The following is a 20,186-nucleotide window of genomic DNA, read 5'->3' as shown; positions in this document are numbered from 1 at the left end:
AGAAAAATAAGCTAACTGAAATTGATTCCATTTTTCTCCTCATATGTCATGTGTGAGGGTGGAATTGGGGTTTATTTTATTTTTATTACATCAGTTCCCCAGGGCCAAAGTCCACCACCCTAACCACTAGGCCACTCCTCCACTCCATAAATGTGCACCTTCTCTTTGTTCTCGGCAGTGTGGTCCTAAGCACTCGGTTTGGCTACAACTTAACACCAGATATTTTGGGACCCACTTCCTTATGCTGAGGGTATAAGGGGGTGGGAGTTACATATATTTAACACTATAGTAGGAGAGAGACATCTGACTGAATCCCTGCGGCTCACCCAGATAGTCATTTTGCCGAAACCAGGTTGAGATCCACAGAAACTGGAATCGCATCGACCGATCTTGTTGCAAACGTTTTGGCGAACTGTCTATCTCGTCTCATTCCTGATATGATTGATGACTCTCGTGGGTTTTGTGCAAGGCTGTAACATGACTAAGAATGTAAGAAAGATTCTTACTACTCTAGAATTGACAGCCAGTCAAGATGTTCCCTCGGTGATGATCAGTTTTGATGCTGAAAAAGCATTTGACAGGGTGGTGTGGGACTTCTCGTTTGGGTATTGGATGCTTATGGAATACAGGGGTTTTTCCAGGAAGTGATTCGGACCTTGTATTTTCTTCCTCAAGCTCAAGTGTGGGTGAAAGGACTGCTTTCCTCCCCCTTTTCAATATATTATGGTACCAGACAGGGTTGCCTGCTCTCACCACTTTTGTTTGTCCTTACTCTGGATCCCCTCCTCCGTGACATTCAGAGGAATGCAGATATTCAAGGCTCTTTAAAATATCAGCATTTGCTGATGATTTGTTGGTTCATGTGATTAATCCCTAAGTATCAATAGGGGCTTTGTTAGAATGCATGACTGAATTTGGGGATTTTTCAGGCTTTAAGTTAAATCTCGATAAATCAGAGGTGTTGCAGAGGGTAGGGGATCAGGGAGGGCCTTGGCGGGGACATTATCCGATGAATCTTTTCGCTATTTGGGGGTGTTGCAGCCTGCGTATAGTGAGTTGCAATAATCCAGGTGACTGAGTACGAGTGATTGCACTAGGCTGCGGAAGACAGATCTTGGAAAGAATGGTCTTATTCTTTTCAGTTTCCACATGGAGTAGAACATTTTTTTGGTTGTGTTGTTCGCATGAATCTCAAGTGTTAGGTGGCGGTCAATAGTGACTCCAAGGATTTTTAAAGTTTCTGAGATTGGTAGATTTAGTTTAGGTGTGTTAATGGCGGTAACTTTTTTCGTGTTGTATTGGGAGGTAAGTATGAGGCATTGAGTTTTTTCTGCATTCAGATTCAGTCGGAATGCATCTGCCCAGGTGTTCATGATGTGTAGACTTTGGTTGATTTCATTAGAGATTTCATTAATGTCTTTTTTGAATGGAATATATATCGTTATATCATCGGCATGTATGTATGGGTTAAGGTTATGGTTTGATAGAAGTTTTGCCGGTGGGGGGGGTCATCATTAGATTGAAAATAGTTGGTGAGAGGGGGGATCCTTGCGGTACTCCACAATCAGGTGTCCATGCAGCAGACGTAGTTGAGTTTGATGTGACTTGATATGAGCGTAAGGTTAAGAACCCCTTGAACCAGTTTAGGACATTGCCTCCGATGCCAAAATAGTCAAGAATGTGTAATAGGATTCCGTGGTCTACCATATCAAAGGCACTTGACATGTCAAATTGTAAGAGGAGTATATTGGTGCCGGTTGCAATCATTTGTTTAAATTTGGTCATTAGGGTAATTAATACTGTTTTTGTGCTGTGATTTGACCGGAAGCCTGATTGGGAATCATGTAGTATGGAGAACTTGTTGAGGTAGTTTGTGAGTTGTTTGGTAACCATCCCTTCGGTTATTTTGGTTATTAGTGGTATAGATGCTACTGGTCTTCAATAAAGCTGCCTTTCTTCAGATTTCTACAACCAACCTCTGATATAGATCTAAGAATTATGGAGTCTCTTGCCTTGGGGGCAACACTTCTGAACATCTGACTGTGAATAAATTATCTATATTTATTCAATAAAGGAAAATTCAGAAAATAAAGAGGCTTCAGGTGTGCCCAGGTTATATTTCAGGATATTGAGACTTTACAGATATTAAGTCTTAAGAGGCTTGACACAGTCCTCAGTAGGGTATGGTGTCTGTAGTCCCTGTTTTCAAAAGGTTTTACCAGGATAAAATCAGAGGGTAAAAATTGACCTTCTTGTGAATAAAGGTTCCCACGCTCTAAAAAGTACAATACGGATAAGTTTAACTCGCACTACCATTGCCATGGGCAGAGGAAAGGTGGAATGCACTGGAACATGTGTTTTGTGATGGACACTTTGTATCTGGTAAGTTTGCTGGTGTTCAGGGTTGTCGCTAGGGGGTCACTGCCCAGGACACCAGTGTGTATCTTCATGTGATCCTGGGTTCATTGCCTCAGCTGGTAACAACCCCTCCAGGGACAGGAAAATACATAAATGTAACTCACCTTGAGCTAAATGCAAAATCCCTTCCCTTCCTCAATGAGCCTCATGAAGGCTGGGCCATGAGCACTTGAATCCTCCATTATAAAGGGCTGTATCATTGAAGTGGGGGAGGGGAGGGACTCAGGCTATATCATCAGATTAGTTCCCAGCTCCCACCAAAGCCAACCCTGCTCCCATCTCCTAGACTTCCTGGGCACTGGGAGGCCTGTTGAAGAACATGGAAAGTCTCTCAGACGTTTTCTTTTGAAAGTTAGCCTACAGGCCCCATAGAAGTTACCTCCAAAAGTACAATGAATCCTTGACCACTCTGAGCGTTGGGCTGAACTGACCCTGTCTACATCCACTGTCCCCATTGGGCTCACAGTCTAAGTTATATGTTGTATCTGGAGCTGCAGAGGGAATTGAATCTGGCTCCCCAGGTCTGCAACCTGCTGCACTGAACATTAGGCTGCTCCTCCCCCCTCCATTTATTTCTAATATTTGTATTGTTGTTGTACTATTTATGACAGATCATAAAAGATAGTCCCTGCCCTACAGAGCTTACTGTCTCACTTAATATACCATCTGTTGCTTTCAATATGTCAGTGAAACCCCTCCTCACATTCACAGGCTCTGGTCCCATCTCTGTCCCTCATGTTTGAAACTGTTCTGGCTTCTATGTTAATCCATTGGGATAGAAAGAAATAAACTTCATTTCTATAAAGGAAAGAAAGAAATCCTGAAAGTTTAATATTTCTGTAACAATGATTTCCTTGAACATGTTTAACACAAATATATAAAATCTTCCACTTCTCACACTCCTGCCACAGACTTGAGATTAAGAAAATATATCAGGAAAGAAGCTGGATTTTATGAAATCATAAGGAAGAGCAGCAGAGCTTCCCAGATTTATTTGTATTTTCTGATGACTGTAAATAACACTCTGGTAACATAACTACAAATTGTCAAACCGAGAGAGAGAGTCTGGCAATGTTAATCTTGAGTCCTGCTGTTTAATTCCAGGCTGGTACCTGGCGGATTCTCAGAGGAATTTCAGAATTAGTCCAGAAGAAAGGTCGGAGTTTCCCTGTGAAGGTGTTCGTGAAGGTGTTGGTGAAGGTGAAGACATGAGATTTACTATCTGCATCATAAAACGAGACCTTTCCTGCCTCATAGTCCAGCAGAATCCCCACTGCCCGGGGTCTCTCACTCAGGGGGAGTTCAATCACAGGGGAGGTGCGGACCCAGCATCCCTCTTCATACCAAAGCCCCAGTGTCCAGAGACCCTCCTCAGGTGACAGTTTGATCTCCCCCTTCCTCCTCACAGAGTCGTTACACACTCCCAATTGACAAAAAGGATTATCCCCCACCTCCACCTCCCAGTAATGTCTCCCTGAGCTGAAGCCCTCACTCCCCAGCACACAGGGATCAATATCAAATCTCTGAGGAGTGTCCAGCACATTCTGTCTTCTGTTTCCACTTCTGACACTTTTCCGATCTTGAGACAGGATAAGATTAGGATGAGCAGTTTCAGGATCCAGAGTCACGTTTGCTGCAGAGAAGAGACATATTAATAAACATGAGCAGACACTTCTCATTAGCTTATCACACACCCACCGCTAACCCTCATTGGCTCCTCACACACCCAGCTCTAACCTTCATTGGCTGGTTCTTCAGTCAATCACTTTTTCTATGACAGGAGCTGTGCTATTGGCTATTTATTTATTTATTTATTTTTATTTGTTACATGTGTACCCCGCGTTTTCCCACTCATAGCAGGTTCAGTGCGGCTTACGTAGTAATAGGGTTACAAAGTATTGCAGAGAGAGTACAAGCTGTAGTATAGCAGAATAGATAATGTGGACAAGTAGATAGGTGAAATGAACAGGGGAAAGGGGTAGTAGAGGTATGGGGAGGGGATAAGTTGAGATAGCAAGGGGTATGGTGTAGGAGAGGTAGGAGGAGGGGGTAGGTTGAGGGATGAGCATGGGGGAAATTGATGGCAGGCGTGGCCTAGTGGTTAGGGTGGTGGACTTTGGTTCTGAGGAACTGAGTTCAATTCCTGGCACAGGCAGCTCCTTGTGACTCTGGGCAAGTCACTTAACCCTCCATTGCCTGCCGCATTGAGCCTGCCATGAGTGGGAAAGCGCGGGGTACAAATGTAACAAAAATAAAATAAATGACGTTTTCATATGATCGAGGTGTTGTGTAGATGGGCTCATATGGTTAGGACCGATCATTTGGGTAAGCTTGCTTGAAAAGATGGGTTTTCAGCAGTTTCCGGAAGGGTAGATGATCGTTGATTGCATTCCAGAGTTGGCTGCCTATGAAGGAGAAGTTGGAAGCATAGGAGGTTTTGTATTTAGTCCTTTGCAATTGGGAAGATGAAGGTTGAGGTAAGTTCGCAAAGATTCTGATATGTTTTTGGTTGGAAGATCAATCAGGTTGACCATGTAGCCTGGAGAATCTCCGTAGATAATCTTGTGAATTAATGTGTGGGCTTTGAAGTTTATTCGTTCAATGATAGGAAGCCAATGGAGCTTTTCACGAAAAGGTGTTGTGCTCTCAAATCGTGACTTACCAAAAATGAGTCTGGCTGCAGTATTTTGGGCAGTCTGAAGTTTTTCAGGATTTGGGCCTTACAGCCTATAAAAATACTATTGCAGTAGTCAGCGTGGGTAAGTACTGTGGATTGTACCAAGTTGCGGAATGTTTTCAGGGGGAGATATGGTCTCACGCGTTTCAGTACCCACATCATGTTGAACATTTTCTTCATGATGGATTTTGCGTGAATTTCAAGTGATAGATGGTTGTCTAATGTCACCCCTAGAATTTTCAGGTTGTCGGATATGGGGATTGTGACATCAGGGGTGCTAAGAGTAGTTGGGAGGAGTGTTGAGTATTGGGATGAAAGGATTAGGCATTGTGTTTTCTCATTGTTCATTTTCATCTTAAAAGCGTTGGCCCAAGAGGTTAGGATGTTCATGCCGGTGAGTATTGTAAGGGGTCTGGGAGAAATCCGACCGAAAGGGTGCTGGGGCAGGGAGTTGAGAAGGAGGTGTTCTTAAGAAAGAGAAAGGTCCCCAGGACACAGGAGATTCGCCCCCAAGTGGCCAAGAGGCCGGTTAGAATATTGAATAAGGGGAGGAACTACCATTCCCAAGATCCATCATGCCCCAGGCAAGATCGGCAAGAGAGGGAGGGCGGAGAAGAGGATTGGGAAATGATCTCTGATCAGGGTGATGAGGAGCAGCTGGGGGAGTCCTGGGTGGAGGAGGCTATGGAGTGTGATCAGATGGAAGCAGCCGAGGTGCAGGGGGAGGAGTGTATGGAGATCTCAGCTCTAGCATGGATCCAAGGGGGTAAAGTAAAAGGTTTTCTGTCTACTGCAATACCCAAACTGTTGAAGACCGGGGGCGAGAAGGTTGATGCAGTGGGGAAGAAGCTTGTGGAGGAAGTTAGCCTATTGAATTGCCAAAAGGGGATAGAGGGGAGTGCTATGAAGGAGAGTATTACAGGGAAGAAAGGAAATGAAACGACCTGATTGCATGAACTGAGGCTGTGTAAGAAAATGTACTGATGGTGTAAAGCTAAGGGAGCTGACAAACTGCTGAGGAGTTAAAGCAGTGTCAGAAGAAGCTGGACTATGAAAAGGAAAGGGGAATCAATGAGAGTTGAGAACTGTGTAACTAAAGTTTAGAAAAATAAAACCCTTTAACCTAGAAAGAAGCATTGGAGTTGCTGTGTCTTCCTGGTAAAAATCTGTGGTTAAGATAGCGAAGGGGAGCAGCCTTTGGGGAAGAGTGTCGGAACCTGAGAGTGTGGCGCAAGCATAACACCATGGTGGAAGCCTTCCAGTACCTTAAATCTGGGAAAGCTAAGCAGGGTCAGCCCTGGCTGGGTCCGGGAAGGGTAACCCAGTTGCAGTATTTTATCAGTGATTTCTGTTAGGCTGGATTTGAAAGGGGATGAATATGGTGATGTCTTCGGCCTAAATGAAAGGGTTGAGGCCATGTTTGGATAGGGAGTTGGCTAGGGGAATTATCAGACTGGATGGGCCTGCACGGTCCAGTCTGCCCAACAAGATAAACTCATATGTGCTAGTTTTTGTGTATACCTTACCTTGATTTGTACCTGTCTTTTTCAGGGCACAGACCGTATAAGTCTGCCCAGTACTATCCCCACCTCCCAACCACCAGCCCCGCCTCCCACCACCGGCTCTGGCACAGACCGTATAAGTCTGCCCAGCAGTATCCCCGCCGCCCAACCACCAGCCCTGGCACAGACCGTATAAGTCTGCCCAGCACTAGCCCCGCCTCCCAACCACCGGCTCTGCCACCCATTCTAGGCTAAGCTTCTGAGGATCCCTTCCTTCTGAACAGGATTCCTTTATGTTTATCCCACGCATATTTGAATTCCGTTACCGTTTTCATCTCCACCACCTCCCGTGGGAGGGCATTCCAAGCATCCACCACCCTCTCCGTGAAAAAATACTTCCTGACATTTTTCTTGAGTCTGCCCCCCTTCAATCTCATTTCATGCCCTCTCGTTCTACCGCCTTCCCATCTCCGGAAAAGGTTCATTTGCGGATTAATACCTTTCAAATATTTGAACGGGTGAAGTTGTGATGTAATGGTCTCAGAGATGGGTTCAGAGGAGAAGTTAGATCTGTAGATGAGCGCTATATCGCCACCTCTTTTTTCTTTTCTAGTCCAGTGTGAGATTTTATATCCAGGGGGGCATAGGTGATGGGATCTTTTGAGTCACGGACCCAGGCTTCTGTGATGAAGAGTAGGTCAAGATTGTCTGATTTAATCCAGTCTTTAAGGATTTCAGTTTTGTTAACTGCTCATCTGGCGTTGATATATCCTACTCGGACGGGTAAGTATGGTTCATCCGTCGAAGATGATGGGTGGATGTTGATAAGTTGTCTGGTTTTAATTGTTTTAGATTTGGATGAGATTGTTTTTGTTTTTAGTGTTGGTTGCCTGGGTGATGGTGGGTTTCTGTGGTTGTTGTCGGTTCTCGGGGATGTGATTAGCTTGGTTGTTCTTTTGTGGTAGTGAAGAACTGGTATATTGTTGATGTCCGATGGGGGTATTGAGTGTTGCATGGATGATAGCGAGTGAGTGGATGATGAGTATTTTTAAGAAGATCATGTTGGTGCGATGAATAGAGACTATGAAAAGATAAATACATTCAACAGTGTGGGAATACAGATGCCAGAAATGCAGTACATTGCCAGCACATTCTGAGATGAAAAAAATTAGCTTGTATTTATCTAAAGGGAATGGAAGGACCGAGGTTCGAAGGTCTGTGATCTGGAATGCAGGCACCTCGTTCGCTCTGATCCCACGCTGCAGGGAGGATCACTCCCCCTGTGAGGACGGTACCTGATGGACAGTCAGGTCGTGGTTTCTGCTTGCTCCACTGGGCTTGGGCTCCGAATCTCTGGTGGGCAGTCTGGCTCTTGTTCCCATCTGGCGTTGGTGGGTTTGGGCTCGACACAGGTGAGCTCACCAGAGATTGTCTGTTGGTGAGCTAGGTTTTGCGGTTGCAACGATTTCGCACCCCTTGGTCGTTTAAGGGCCGTGTTCGCTGCATTCACTTCCTGTTATCCCATGCCAGCGCTCAGTTGCGGGTCGCTGCCTCCCTCTCTACGGCCCTCCTTATCTCACGGGGTGCGGGTTCAACTCTAGGGTTACCATACATCCGGATTTACCCGGACATGTCCTCTTTTTGAGGGCATGTCCGGGCGTCCGGACGGGTTTTGGCCAGCCTGCCCATTTGTCCGGATTTCTGGACAAATGGGCGGGCTGACATGCATACGTGCAGGCGGCGGACCTCCCCTCCCCTTACTCACGATCTTCCCTGGTGGTCTAGTGACGTTCGGGGCAGGAAAGAGCCCCCTCTTTCCTGCCCGGCGCGCTGCTCTGCATCCTGTATGCTGCCTGTGATGGTCTCGGCGAGATTCAAAATGGCCGCCGAGAATTGAAGCGGACTCGCAAGACTTCAATTCTCGGCGGCCATTTTGAATCTCGCCGAGACTGTCACAGGCAGCATACAGGATGCAGAGCAGGCAGCGCGCCGGGCAGGAAAGAGGGGGCTCTTTCCTGCCCCGAATGTCACTAGACCACCAGGGAAGATCGTAAGGGGAGAGGTGGTGACAGGGCAGGGGGGAGGGGAGGGGAGGTGAGGCCGAGGGGTGACCAGGGGGAGGGGACAATGTGACAGGGGGCGGGGCAAAGTGTGACAAGGGGCGGGGTGAGGTGCAGAAAGGGGCAGGGCGAGGGCGTGAAAGGGGCGTGGAGAGGATGTGAAATGGGGTGGGGCAAGTGTCCTCCTTTTTATAAGGACAAAAAATGGTAACCCTATTCAACTCCGCTACGAGCCAGAAAGGAGTGGGGGGTTGGATGGGCCGCTGGGGGATTGCGTTGTCCTGCTGGCTCCGAATCGGGTCTCTTTCAGTCCTGATTCTTTGTGGGACTGGGAGCCTCTGTTAGGGCCTGGGGAGCCTCAGCTGGAGATCTGGAGGGCAGGTTGCGGGTCCATCTCCCTCTTCGGTCCCCGGTTTGAATAACCTAGTGCTGTTGTATGTCTCGGTCTCCAGTTCTGGGCACGTGCCATGCGCTCGGGCCTCTTGCTCAGGGAAGATTCAGGCTGGTCGGATTCTGGAGGCCTGCGAGGGCCACTCTGTCGCTCACCACCCACGTGGTAGCTCTTCGGGTCGACTGCCCGATCGCCGCCTCCGGACTCAGTCCCCATTTCCCTTCAAGTGTGGCCTTCCTGCCTCATAGATTTGACTCATCTTATTAGATATCAGCTTTTCAGTGTTCCCTATTGGAATGAGTCTATTTATACCAAGGAGGTTGGATAAAAACAGGAGATGGGATGATGTTGTTGTTGTTACATTTGTACCCCGCGCTTTCCTACTCATGGCAGGCTCAATGCGGCCAAAACATTGAAGCCAATTAGGTTAATCTCTGTTTCCCCTCCCCAACTCAGACGTCATCCCCGTACTCTCAAAACAAAGCAAACAAACCATGAGCTGCTGCATCCTCGTTGTCGTTCTTAATTTAATCTCACTTATATTTTCAAATATGCCGGCTTGTGCAGCATACGGATGTGAACAGAGGAAGTATAATTACGGAATAACCTAAGTAGAGTAATAATTTGTTATAAATTGGAATCACTGTGTCATTTGGAGGGGCTGATTTTAGGGACACCCTAGCACAGCTGATAATTAGTGGTTAGCGTGAACAAATGATTTAACTGGCTACGAGCCATTTTTGCCTGGTTAAATTGCTCTAAATATCAATCCCTGAGCGGTCTGAAATTTAAAAAAAAATCTGAGTAATAAAAATAACTTCTTCCATTCACTGTTCTTCCATCCAAAATATTGAATAAAAATAAAGAGCCCTGACTATATAACACCAATAAAGGTGCATCTCCTCACCCCCAAGGTCCATGATATCTCCATCTCCCTCACCTTAGGTCCAGCATATCTTCTTCTCCCCCCCCCCCCCCCAGGTCCAGTGTTCTTATCCCATTCCAGAAGAGACACAGCCCACTGCACCAGCTGTTTCTAAATTTCAGGATTTTCCAGAAGATGGAGGCTGAGACCAGTCTGTTGTTTATAAAATTTATTTTGCTTTAAATTTGGATGTACAGTCCATTCTCAGTATTTATGATGGTATGGCTCACGAAAAGATCACAAACCATAAATTTTCAAATACCAAAAAATGTACTTATGGGAAATTGGGGTTAGGTTCCAGCTATAATAATTTTTCCTCAAAACCGTGAAAAGTGAATGCATATCTTTATAGAAGAAACTCCAGGGTTTGGGTCCTGCATTGGACAGCACATAACAAAAATCAGAGAAACATAGAGGGGCATTTTCAATATGACGTCTAAATCCAACTTTGGACGTGTTTCTGAAAACATCTAAAAATCAAGTAGTGAAAATGGCCATTTTCTAACCAGAAAAAAATGTCTTTTTTATTTGAAAATGGCCATTTCCTAGACATTGTTGTACTTAGTGCATCTAACCTTTTTAAAAAAAAAAAAGTTAAAAGTACATAAGTATTGCCATACAGGGCCACACCAAAGGTCCATTAAGCTTATGGACTTTTCTTTTAGGAAGCTATCAAAACCTTTTTTAAACCCCGCTAAGCTAACTGCTTTTACTACATTCTTTGACAATGAATTCCAGAGTTTAATCACATGTTGAGTCAAGAAATATTTTCTCTGATTTGTTTTAAATGTACTATGTAGCTTCATTGCATGCCCCCTTGTCCTAGTATTTTTGGAAACAGTAAACAAGCGATTCACGTCCATCTGTTCCACTCCACTCATTATTTTATAGACCTCTATCATGTCTCTGCTCAGCCATCTTTTCTCCAAGCTGAAGAGCCCTAGCTGCTTTAGCCTATTCTCATAGGGAAGTTGTCCCATCCTCTTTATCATTTTCATCACCCTTCTCTGCACCTTTTCTAATTCCACTATATCTTTTTTGAGATGCGGTGACTAACATTCTTAGTAGACTAGCCACACAGACATCCCAGCAGAGCAGTGAGACACCCTGGGGGCACTGCGCTGGACTTCACATAAAAGGTCCCAGGTACACATCTCACTGTTACCCCAATATGCTGTACAGAGAGCCCTCCAAAATCACCAAAAACCTACTGTACCCAACTACAATAGTCCTTATACAGGTGTCACCTATATGTGGGTACAGTAGGTTTTTTGGGTGGGGGTTTGGGGAGCTGACACTTTCCACAAGAGTAATAGAGTAGATCAAGGGCCTAGGTCCCCTTCTCTACAGTGCACTGACCACTAGGCTATTCCAGGGACCTGCTTGCTTCTCTAATAGGACTGGCTGTAACATCTGAAGCTGTCATAGAGACTGGTATATACTGCTTCATCTACACTTTTGGGGGATGGGAGGGGGTCAGTGATCACTGGGGGAGAAAGGAGGTTTCATGCCTTTATTCCTGCAGAGGTCACCTGGAGGGGCATTTTCACAAGAAACGTCTAAGTTGGAATTTGGACGTTTTACTTTTGATCATGAGGGCCTGAATGTTTTTTCCAGTGTCGACGCCCACTCTGTTATTCTTGCAGACATGAGAGGCACTGGAAAGCCTTTATTATTGCCTGATCGAGGGTCTGGATGATGGATGTGTTCGGGGGGAATGAACAAAACCTCAACATCGGCCTGTATATTTTCTAGGTCTGCACGACAGTGTACTGGTGCATTATCCAAAATCAGCAATGCCTTGAAGGCAAGGTTCTTACGGTGGAGATAACGTTCAACTTCTAGAACAAAACAGTTGTTGGACGTCATCCAAGCTTTGCAGTTCCATCTGCAATGGACTGGCATGCAGTTCAGGTTTTTTTTCCTTTAAGTGCACGAGGATTTTGGCTCTGTACAGAGGCCTGCATTTGAAATCACCCTTGGCATTGGTGCACAACAACATGGTGACATGATCTTTAAATTCCTTAAAACCAGGGGCTTTGGCTGCCATTTTCGTTATATCTGTCCATTTGCCAGCCTGTTTGTAAAACAATCCAGTCTCATCGATATTGAAGACCTGCTCTGGCACATAACCCTTTTTTTCTATCACACTTAACAGGGATGTTTTAAATTCTTCTGCAGCTTCGTTGTCAGCTGAACCTGCCTCGCCACAAAGGCTTACATTTTTAAGCGCATATCTCTTTTAAAAGCGCAAGCAGCCAGAACTTGCAGAAAAGGGTTTCACGTTATCCTGACTCTGGGTGACATATTTATAAATCTGTTTGGCTTTCATCCTCACAGCAATGCTGTCCACAGTGCTTTATTTTTTAATCCACCACTTGCATTATCCACAAATTTAACCGTTTTTCCATCTTTTCTCGAACAGACCACTGAATCTCTTCCTTTTTTTGCTGGATGGATCAGTTGAATCATTAAACTTTAACTCACGGCCAATGGTAGAAACAGACATGCCGGAATGAAGTTTATGTAACACACATGTTTCTTTCTCTTACGATCGGTACATGAAAATTGTAACTCACCCCCTGGATGCTTGGTGGCCATTTCCAGAAGCAAACTGTACTGTATCATTCAGATGGAAACAGTTCTTGTCTTAATCTGATCATCAGATTAAATATGTTTATTCCACTTTGACCAGATTAAGGGCCCTGTTTACAAAGGTGAATTAGCATTTTTAACGAGCCCACAATTAGCGTGTAAGCGCATATAGGGATATTGTAGGCACATAAAAGGTTAATGCGCGTACATATTTAACACACATTAAAAACGCTAACACGCCTAACCTCTTTGTCGCTCTAGGAAACTTGGTGGTTTGGTATAATTAGTTATATATCAGATTCAGTTACCTGTATATCTGCCACATTCCACCCACCAATCTGCATTAAAATAAAGATGAACAATGATCAGATCTCAGACAAGAGAAATAAGTACAATGATATAAAAAATTATTTTAGGGGTGGACAATGATAAAAGTTTTAATTGTGATTAATTGTGTGATGAAAAATGTTAATCATGCATTTAAGTGTGCTTAATCACAGCATTTTGGGCATTAAAGAATAAAGTTTCAAACAGCCTTTACCCAGTTTCTCTCATACCCCAATGACCAACCTTCATTCAGCAGGGTTCGAGCTTGGCGTTGCCTCAGACTCCTTGTCTCCCCCTGCACAGCGATCGGGCTCTACAGATACTTGAGTTACCAAGTGCAGAAAGTTGGGGAAGTCTCGCAGTTTCAAGTCTCAAGAGACCTTCCCTAACTTTCTGCACCAGGCAGGGGGAGAGAAGGAGTTTGAGGCAGCTCAGAGGAAGGAGAAAAAATCCTGAGCCCTGCTGTAGAGGTAAGTGTGGGGGAGGGGTGGGTCAGCATAAGAAGAAAACCAGACAGCATCACAAAACATGGTATGCGTTAAAAGATTAATGCATTAATACCCTTATTAGTGTTAATTGCCCACCCCTAAAATACATATGTTTCTAACTGAATAAAACTTACCAAATCCTGCAGGTTGTGATTTTATTTTGTAAAAAAAAAACAAACAATAAAGAGAGAGAGAAATGTTAGAGAGTCTGAATTATCAAAATGTCCTTCAATGATCTTATAAGTACATTTATACATAAGAACTGCCATCCAGGGAAAGACTGAAGGTCCATCAAGCCCAGTATCCTGTTTCCAACAGTGGTGAATCCAGGTCACAAGTACCTGGCAAGATCCCAAAAGAGTAAAACAGATTTTCTGCCGATAATTCCAGGAATAAGCTTATGACAAAGCAAACACATGACTTCCAGGGTGCAATGCAACAAAGTAAAACAAGCTTTGTCTTATCAGCAGGTTACACTCAAATAGGAGTGACAATAGACAACGCAAGGTCATTGTTGCTTTGGGCAGAACTGATGCTAAGTAACATCATCCCGCTGAAATTCATCCCACAGAGTCAGTATTTTTTATGTGTAATCATTCTTTTTATTAATTTTAATGCAAAATTGACAAAAACATAAGAATCTAGTCATATAAACAATCATATTCCCGCCCCAAACAATTCCCTTTTCACCCTCCTCCACCCCCCACCCTTTAAGCAACCGTGGCTTAGTAAAAGGACCCCTATATCTACAATGTCCCTCAGTTGATCCATTTTGTTTTAAACACTGGCGGAAGTTTGAGATACTGGTGGAAAAGTAAATCTTGTAATTTAAGTTATGCCCTGCTACTCGCTATATTTGTTTGCTTTGATGGTCTGTTGACAACATGTTGTTTTTAGATATTTGACGTTTTTTTTGCCCAGCTGCCTTCCACATTTTTTATTATTATTTTTTATATTATGGCTCTGCGCTGGGAGAGAACATCACGAACAAGGGGGTCATGGGATATTAGAAGGACGAAGATCCTATGATCATGCCACCCCCTATATTCTGAAGTATCACTGACTGTCCATATCATATATAGTACATAAGTATTGCCATATTGGGACAGACTAAAGGTCTATCAAGCCCAGCATCCTGTTTCCAACAGTGGCCAATCCAGGCTTCAAGAACCCAGCAAAACCCATTAAAAAAAATAATTTTTAATAATGTTCAATGGACTTTTCCCTCAGGAATCTGTCCAAACCCCCTTTAAACTCCGTAAGGCCAGCTGCTGTCACTACATTCTCCGGCAATGAGTTCCAGAGTCCAACTACACGCTGAGTAAAGAAAAACTTTCTCCTATTTGTTTTAAATCTACCATATTCTAGCTTCATCTTGTGTCCCCTGGTTTTGTTGTTGTTTGAAAGTGTAAACAAACGCTTCACATCTGTCCGCTCTACTCCACTCATTATCTTGTAGACTTCTATCATATCACCCTTCAGCCGCCTTTTCTCCAAGCTGAAGAGCCCTAACCATCTTAGCCTTTCCTCATATGGAAGTCGTTCCATCCCTTTTATCATTTTCGTCACCCTTCTCTGCACCTTCTCCAATTCCTTTATATCTTTTTTGAGATGCGGCAACCAAAATTGGTCACAATATTCGAGGTGCGGTCGCACCATGGAGCGATACAATGGCATTATAACATCCTCGTGTTTGTTTTCCATCCCTTTCCTAATAATACTCAACATTCTGTGCGCTTTCTTAGCCGCTGCAGCACACTGAGCAGAAGTTTTTAATGTCTTATCAACGTTGACTCCCAGATCCCTTTCTAGGTCTGTGACTCCTAACGCGGAACCTTGCATGACATAGCTGTAATTCGAGTTCCTCTTACCCACATGCATCACTTTGCACTTGTCAACATTGAACTTCGTCTGCCACTTGGACGCCCAATCCCCCAGTCTCGCAAGGTCCTCCTGTAATCTTTCACACTCCTGCGACTTGACGACCCTGAATAATTTTGTGTCATCTGCGAATTTAATTACCTCACTAGTTACTCCCATCTCTAGGTCATTTATAAATATGTCAAAAAGCAGCGGTCCCAGCACAGACCCCTGGGGAAACCCACTAACTACCCTTCTCCATTGAGAATACTGACCATTCAATCCTACTCTCTGCTTCCTATCTTTCAACCAGTTCTTAATCCATAGTAATACCCTACCTCCGATCCCATGACTCTCCAGTTTCCTCTGGAGTCTTTCATGAGGCACTTTGTCAAGCACCTTTTGAAAATCCAGATACACAATATCCACTGGCTCCCCATTGTCCACGTGTTTGTTCACCCCCTTAAAAAAAATGCAGTAGATTGGTGAGGCAAGACTTCCCTTCTCTAAATCCGTGCTGAGTTTTTCTCATCAGCCCGTGTTTTTGTATGAGCTGGCGAAACTTTAAGGGGGCGTGTCGGTAGGGTAGTGAAGGCAGGACGGGAGCGGGATGGTGGCGGGACAGGGGCGTGCTCATGAGATGGCCGGCTTCGCCCAAAAATGGAAAATAAAAGCCAGGCTTGACGAGCATTTTGCCAGCTTTACTTGGTCCCTTTGTTTTCACTACCAAGCTTCACAAAGGAGCCCCAACTGGCCACATGACCACCGGAGGGAATCGGGGATCACCTCTCCTTACTCCCCCAGTGGTCACCAACCCCCTCCCACCCACAAAAAAACACAAAACGATTTTGCCAGTCTCTATGCCAGCCTGAAATGTCATACTGAGCTCCCTGACAGCAGTATGCAAGTCCCTGGAGCAGTTTTTAGTGGGTGTAGTGCACTTCAAACAGGTGGACCCAGGCCCATCCCCCCCTACCTGTATACTTACTTCAAAGCTAATATCAAATTTCATCATATTATGATCATTGTTATCAAGCGACCCCAGCACCATTACCTCCCATACCAGATCATGCGTTCCACTAAGGACTAGGTCTAGAATTTTTCCTTCTCTCGTCATCTCCTGTACCAGCTGCTCCATAAAGCAGTCCTTGAGTTCGTCAAGGAAATTTACCTCCCTAGCGTTCCCTGATGTTACATTTACGCAGTCAATATCGGGGTAATTGAAATTGCCCATTATTATTGTGTTGCCCAGTTTCTTTGTGTCCCTAATTTCCTTTAACATTTCTACATCCTGGCCAGGCGGACAGTAGTACACTCCTATCACTATCCTTTTCCCCTTTACACATAGAATTTCAATAATAGGAATTCTATCATGTGTTTTTTTTCCTGCACAAATTTCAATCTATTTGATTCAAGGCTCTCGTTAACATACAATGCTACCCCTCCACCAATTCGATCCACCCTATCACTACGACTTTAACATACACGCTGACAACCCATCCGACTCTTACGCTTCCAGGTTCCTCACTCTGACATCCTCCTTCAAACTCCAGCTGAGCTCCACCACCCCTACTCACCAAACTGGCCATTGTCTTGACCTCGTCCTCTCCTCTACCTGCTCACCCTCCAATTTCTGCGCCTATGCTCTTCCTCTCTCAGATCATCACCTGATCACCTTCACACTTCATCACCCTCCTCCTCAGTCCCGCCCAACACTAACCACTACCTTCAGGAATCTCCAGGCTGTCGACCCTCCCACCTTATTCTCAAGTATCTCTAATCTCCTCCCGTCCATCATGTCCTCCGAGTCTGTCGACAAGGCTGTCTCTACTTACAATGCCACCCTCTCCTCTGCTCTGGACACCCTTGCACCATCCATCTCCTGTCCCACAAGTGACGTTTTGGGCAGGGTTAGTGACGTTTTGGGCAGGGTTAGTGACGTTTTGGGCGGGGCCGATGACGTGGGAGGCGGGGCCGATGACAGGGGAGGCGGGGCCAGTGATGGCGGGGGCGGGGTTGATGACGGCGGGGGCGGGGTGATGACGCGGGGGTGGGGGTGTCAGGGGCGGGGTTTGAGTTTGGGCGGGTTTTGGGCGGTTCTTACGCTGGATTGGGTGGGAAAAAAATTTTCCACCTGGCAACACTGCTGTAGAGCAGAGCTGGCGCTAAACGGCAAAGGGTGAGTGAGAGGTTTTAGAACGGTGGGGTGATGTGAGCAGTTAAATATATGTCTCTGTCACCATATCGTTGAAGTTAATTTTTGTGTATGATTTTTTGTAGGGGGCAGTCCTTGAAGCAGCCCTGTTAAGGGCGAAACATGCATGTCGGGCAGTAACATCAACCCCTGAGCTTGATGTGTTTTTCAATGATGAGTATTGATAATTAAAAAATATAAAAGTGAAGAATAAGTTTAAAAAAAAAAAAAAAAAAAAGGGTGGATAAAGTGTACCGATGAAGAAAGGTGTGCAGGAACCATGGCCATTCAGTAATCTTGGTAATGTGCACAACTGAGGACACTAAGAGATAAAAATTATTGAAATGAAGGGTTGGATTTGAGAATTTAAGAACTGAGGGACTGTGGGAGCGAACATAATATTTTAATGCGAGTTGTTTGAAGCTCCACAGTGATTATACAGAGAAGGAAGCCATTGTGATTGATTAATTCTAATTACCTTCAGCTTATTATCGTCTGTATCTAAGATCATGTAATGACTGAATCATAACAACACTCTGTAAGCCACATTGAGCCTGCAAAAAGGTGGGATAATGTGGGGTACAAATATAACAAATAATAAATAATTCTCTTGGCTCCAACCCTCGTCGTCTCTTCGCCACCCTTAACTCCCTCCTCAAAGTGCCGCCCTCTCCCACCCCCCCTCACTCTCTCCTCAATCACTGGTTGACTACTTCCGCGACAAGGTGCAGAAGATCAACCTCGAATTTACTACCAAGCCACCTCTTCCTCTTCACCCTTTAACCCACTCCCTCAACCAACCAACCCAGGCCTCCTTCTCCTCTTTTCCTGATATCACCGAGGAGGAAACCGCCCACCTTCTTTCCTCCTCGAAATGCACCACCTGTTCCTCTGATCCCATCCCTACTAACTTACTAAACACCAACTCTCCTACTGTCACCCCCCCCCCCATCTGTCATATCCTCAACCTCTCTCTCTCCACTGCAACTGTCCCTGACTCCTTCAAGCATGCTGTAGTCACACCACTCCTCAAAAAACCATCACTAGACCCTACCGCCCCATCTCCCTCCTACCCTTCCTCTCCAAGATACTTGAACGCACCGTTCACAGCCGCTGCCTTGATTTTCTCTCCTCTCATGCCATCCTCGATCCGCTTCAATCCAGTTTTCGCCCTCTACACTCGACAGAAACGGCACTCACTAAAGTCTGTAATGACCTGTTCCTTGCCAAATCCAAAGGTCACTACTCCATCCTCATCCTCCTCGACCTATCCGCCGCCTTTGACACTGTCAAACATAATTTACTTCTTGCTACACTGTCCTCATTTGGGTTCCAGGGCTCTGTCCTCTCCTGGTTTTCCTCTTATCTCTCCCACCGTACCTTCAGAGTACATTCTCATGGATCTTCCTCCATCCCCATCCGCGTCTCTGTTGGAGTTCCTCAGGGATCTGTCCTTGGACCCCTTCTTTTTTCAATCTACACCTCTTCCCTGGGCTTGCTGATCTCATCTCATGGTTTCCAATATCATCTTTATGCTGATGACAACCAGCTTTATCTCTCCACACCAGACGTCACTGCAGAAACCCAAGCCAAAGTATCGGCCTGCTTATCCGACATTGCTACATGGATGCCCAACCGCCACCTGAAACTGAACATGGCCAAGACCGAGCTCATTGTCTTTCCACCCAAACCCACTTCCCCTCTCCCTCCACTCTCTATTTCAGTCAATAACACCCTCATCCTCCCTGTCTCATCTTCCCGCAACCTCAGAGTCATCTTCGACTCCTTCCTCTCCTTCTCGGCCCATATCCAGCAGATAGCCAAGACCTGTCGCTTCTTTCTCTATAACATCAGAAAATTTCGCCCTTTCCTCTCTGAGCACACCACCCGAACTCTCATCCACTCTCTCATTACCTCCCGCCTTGACTACTGCAACCTACTCCTCACTGGCCTCCCACTTAACCATCTATCCCCCCTTCAATCCGTTTAGAACTCTGCTGCGCATCTTATCTTCTGCCTAGACCGATATGCTCATATCACCCCTCTCCTCAAGTCACTTCACTGGCTTCCGATCAGGTACCGCATACAGTTCAAGCTTCTCCTACTAACCTACAAATGCACTCATTCTGCAGCCCCTCACTACCTCTCTACCCTCATCTCCCCTTACGCTCCTACCCGTAACCTCCGCTCACAGGACAAATCCCTCCTCTCAGTACCCTTCTCCACCACCGCCAACTCCAGACTCCGCCCTTTCTGCCTCGCCTCACCCTATGCCTGGAATAAACTTCCTGAGCCCATACGCCAAGCCCCCTCCCTGCCCATCTTCAAATCCTTGCTCAAAGCCCACCTCTTCAATGTCGCTTTCGGCACCTAACCATTGTACCTCTATCCAGGAAATCTAGACTGCCTCAATCTTGATTGACTGCACTTTTTGTCCTTTAGATTGTAAGCTCCTTTGAGCAGGGACTGTCCTTCTTTGTTAATTGTATAGCGCTGCACAACCCTGGTAGTGCTTTAGAAATGTTAAATAGTAGTAGTAGTAGTAGGGTGTACAGGTCTTCTCCAGGACACATGATCTACAAGGGATGATATGTTTACAAATGGCCTCTGGAATGAAGTTTTTAGGCTTTTCTATCATAATAATGAAGTTCTTATCTTTTTTATTTTTTAATGTTATTGATGTATGCTGTACTTTTCAGAAATTGTAAATTGCTTTGTTTCGTGAAAGTTAAGCGGTATAAAAAATGTT

General features: G+C 45.2%; 3 protein-coding genes and 1 long non-coding RNA gene across 5 annotated transcripts in view; 2 read left to right on the top strand and 2 right to left on the bottom strand.

Annotated features, from left to right (window-relative positions):
- The window catches only part of LOC115468279 (E3 ubiquitin-protein ligase TRIM39-like), a 1,086,936-nt gene that overhangs the window by 364,821 nt on the left and 701,929 nt on the right, over nucleotides 1-20,186 (top strand). The window lies entirely within an intron of this gene.
- The window catches only part of LOC115468286 (E3 ubiquitin-protein ligase TRIM39-like), an 875,973-nt gene that overhangs the window by 785,934 nt on the left and 69,853 nt on the right, over nucleotides 1-20,186 (bottom strand). The window lies entirely within an intron of this gene.
- Nucleotides 3,378-20,186, top strand: part of LOC115468322 — a 306,189-nt gene continuing 289,380 nt past the window's right edge. Inside the window, exon 1 of the long non-coding RNA XR_003941845.1 lies at nucleotides 3,378-3,414. This is a non-coding gene — a long non-coding RNA (uncharacterized LOC115468322). The remainder of the gene's footprint in view (nucleotides 3,415-20,186) is intronic.
- The window catches only part of LOC115468284 (E3 ubiquitin-protein ligase TRIM39-like), a 384,146-nt gene continuing 367,349 nt past the window's right edge, over nucleotides 3,390-20,186 (bottom strand). The window contains exons 6-8 of one of the 2 annotated variants that reach the window (XM_030199886.1): nucleotides 13,518-13,523; nucleotides 12,877-12,906; nucleotides 3,390-4,051 (exon numbers count right to left, since the gene is read on the bottom strand). In XM_030199886.1, the coding sequence (XP_030055746.1) occupies nucleotides 3,513-4,051; nucleotides 12,877-12,906; nucleotides 13,518-13,523 (575 nt within the window). In that variant the 3' untranslated portion in view covers nucleotides 3,390-3,512. The remainder of the gene's footprint in view (nucleotides 4,052-12,876; nucleotides 12,907-13,517; nucleotides 13,524-20,186) is intronic. The other variant, XM_030199885.1, reaches the window with a different exon arrangement.

This window comes from Microcaecilia unicolor, chromosome 4 (assembly GCF_901765095.1).
Source record: "Microcaecilia unicolor chromosome 4, aMicUni1.1, whole genome shotgun sequence".
NCBI classification, from domain to species: Eukaryota; Metazoa; Chordata; class Amphibia; order Gymnophiona; family Siphonopidae; genus Microcaecilia; species Microcaecilia unicolor.
This window is presented reverse-complemented; position numbering and strand designations above follow the sequence as displayed.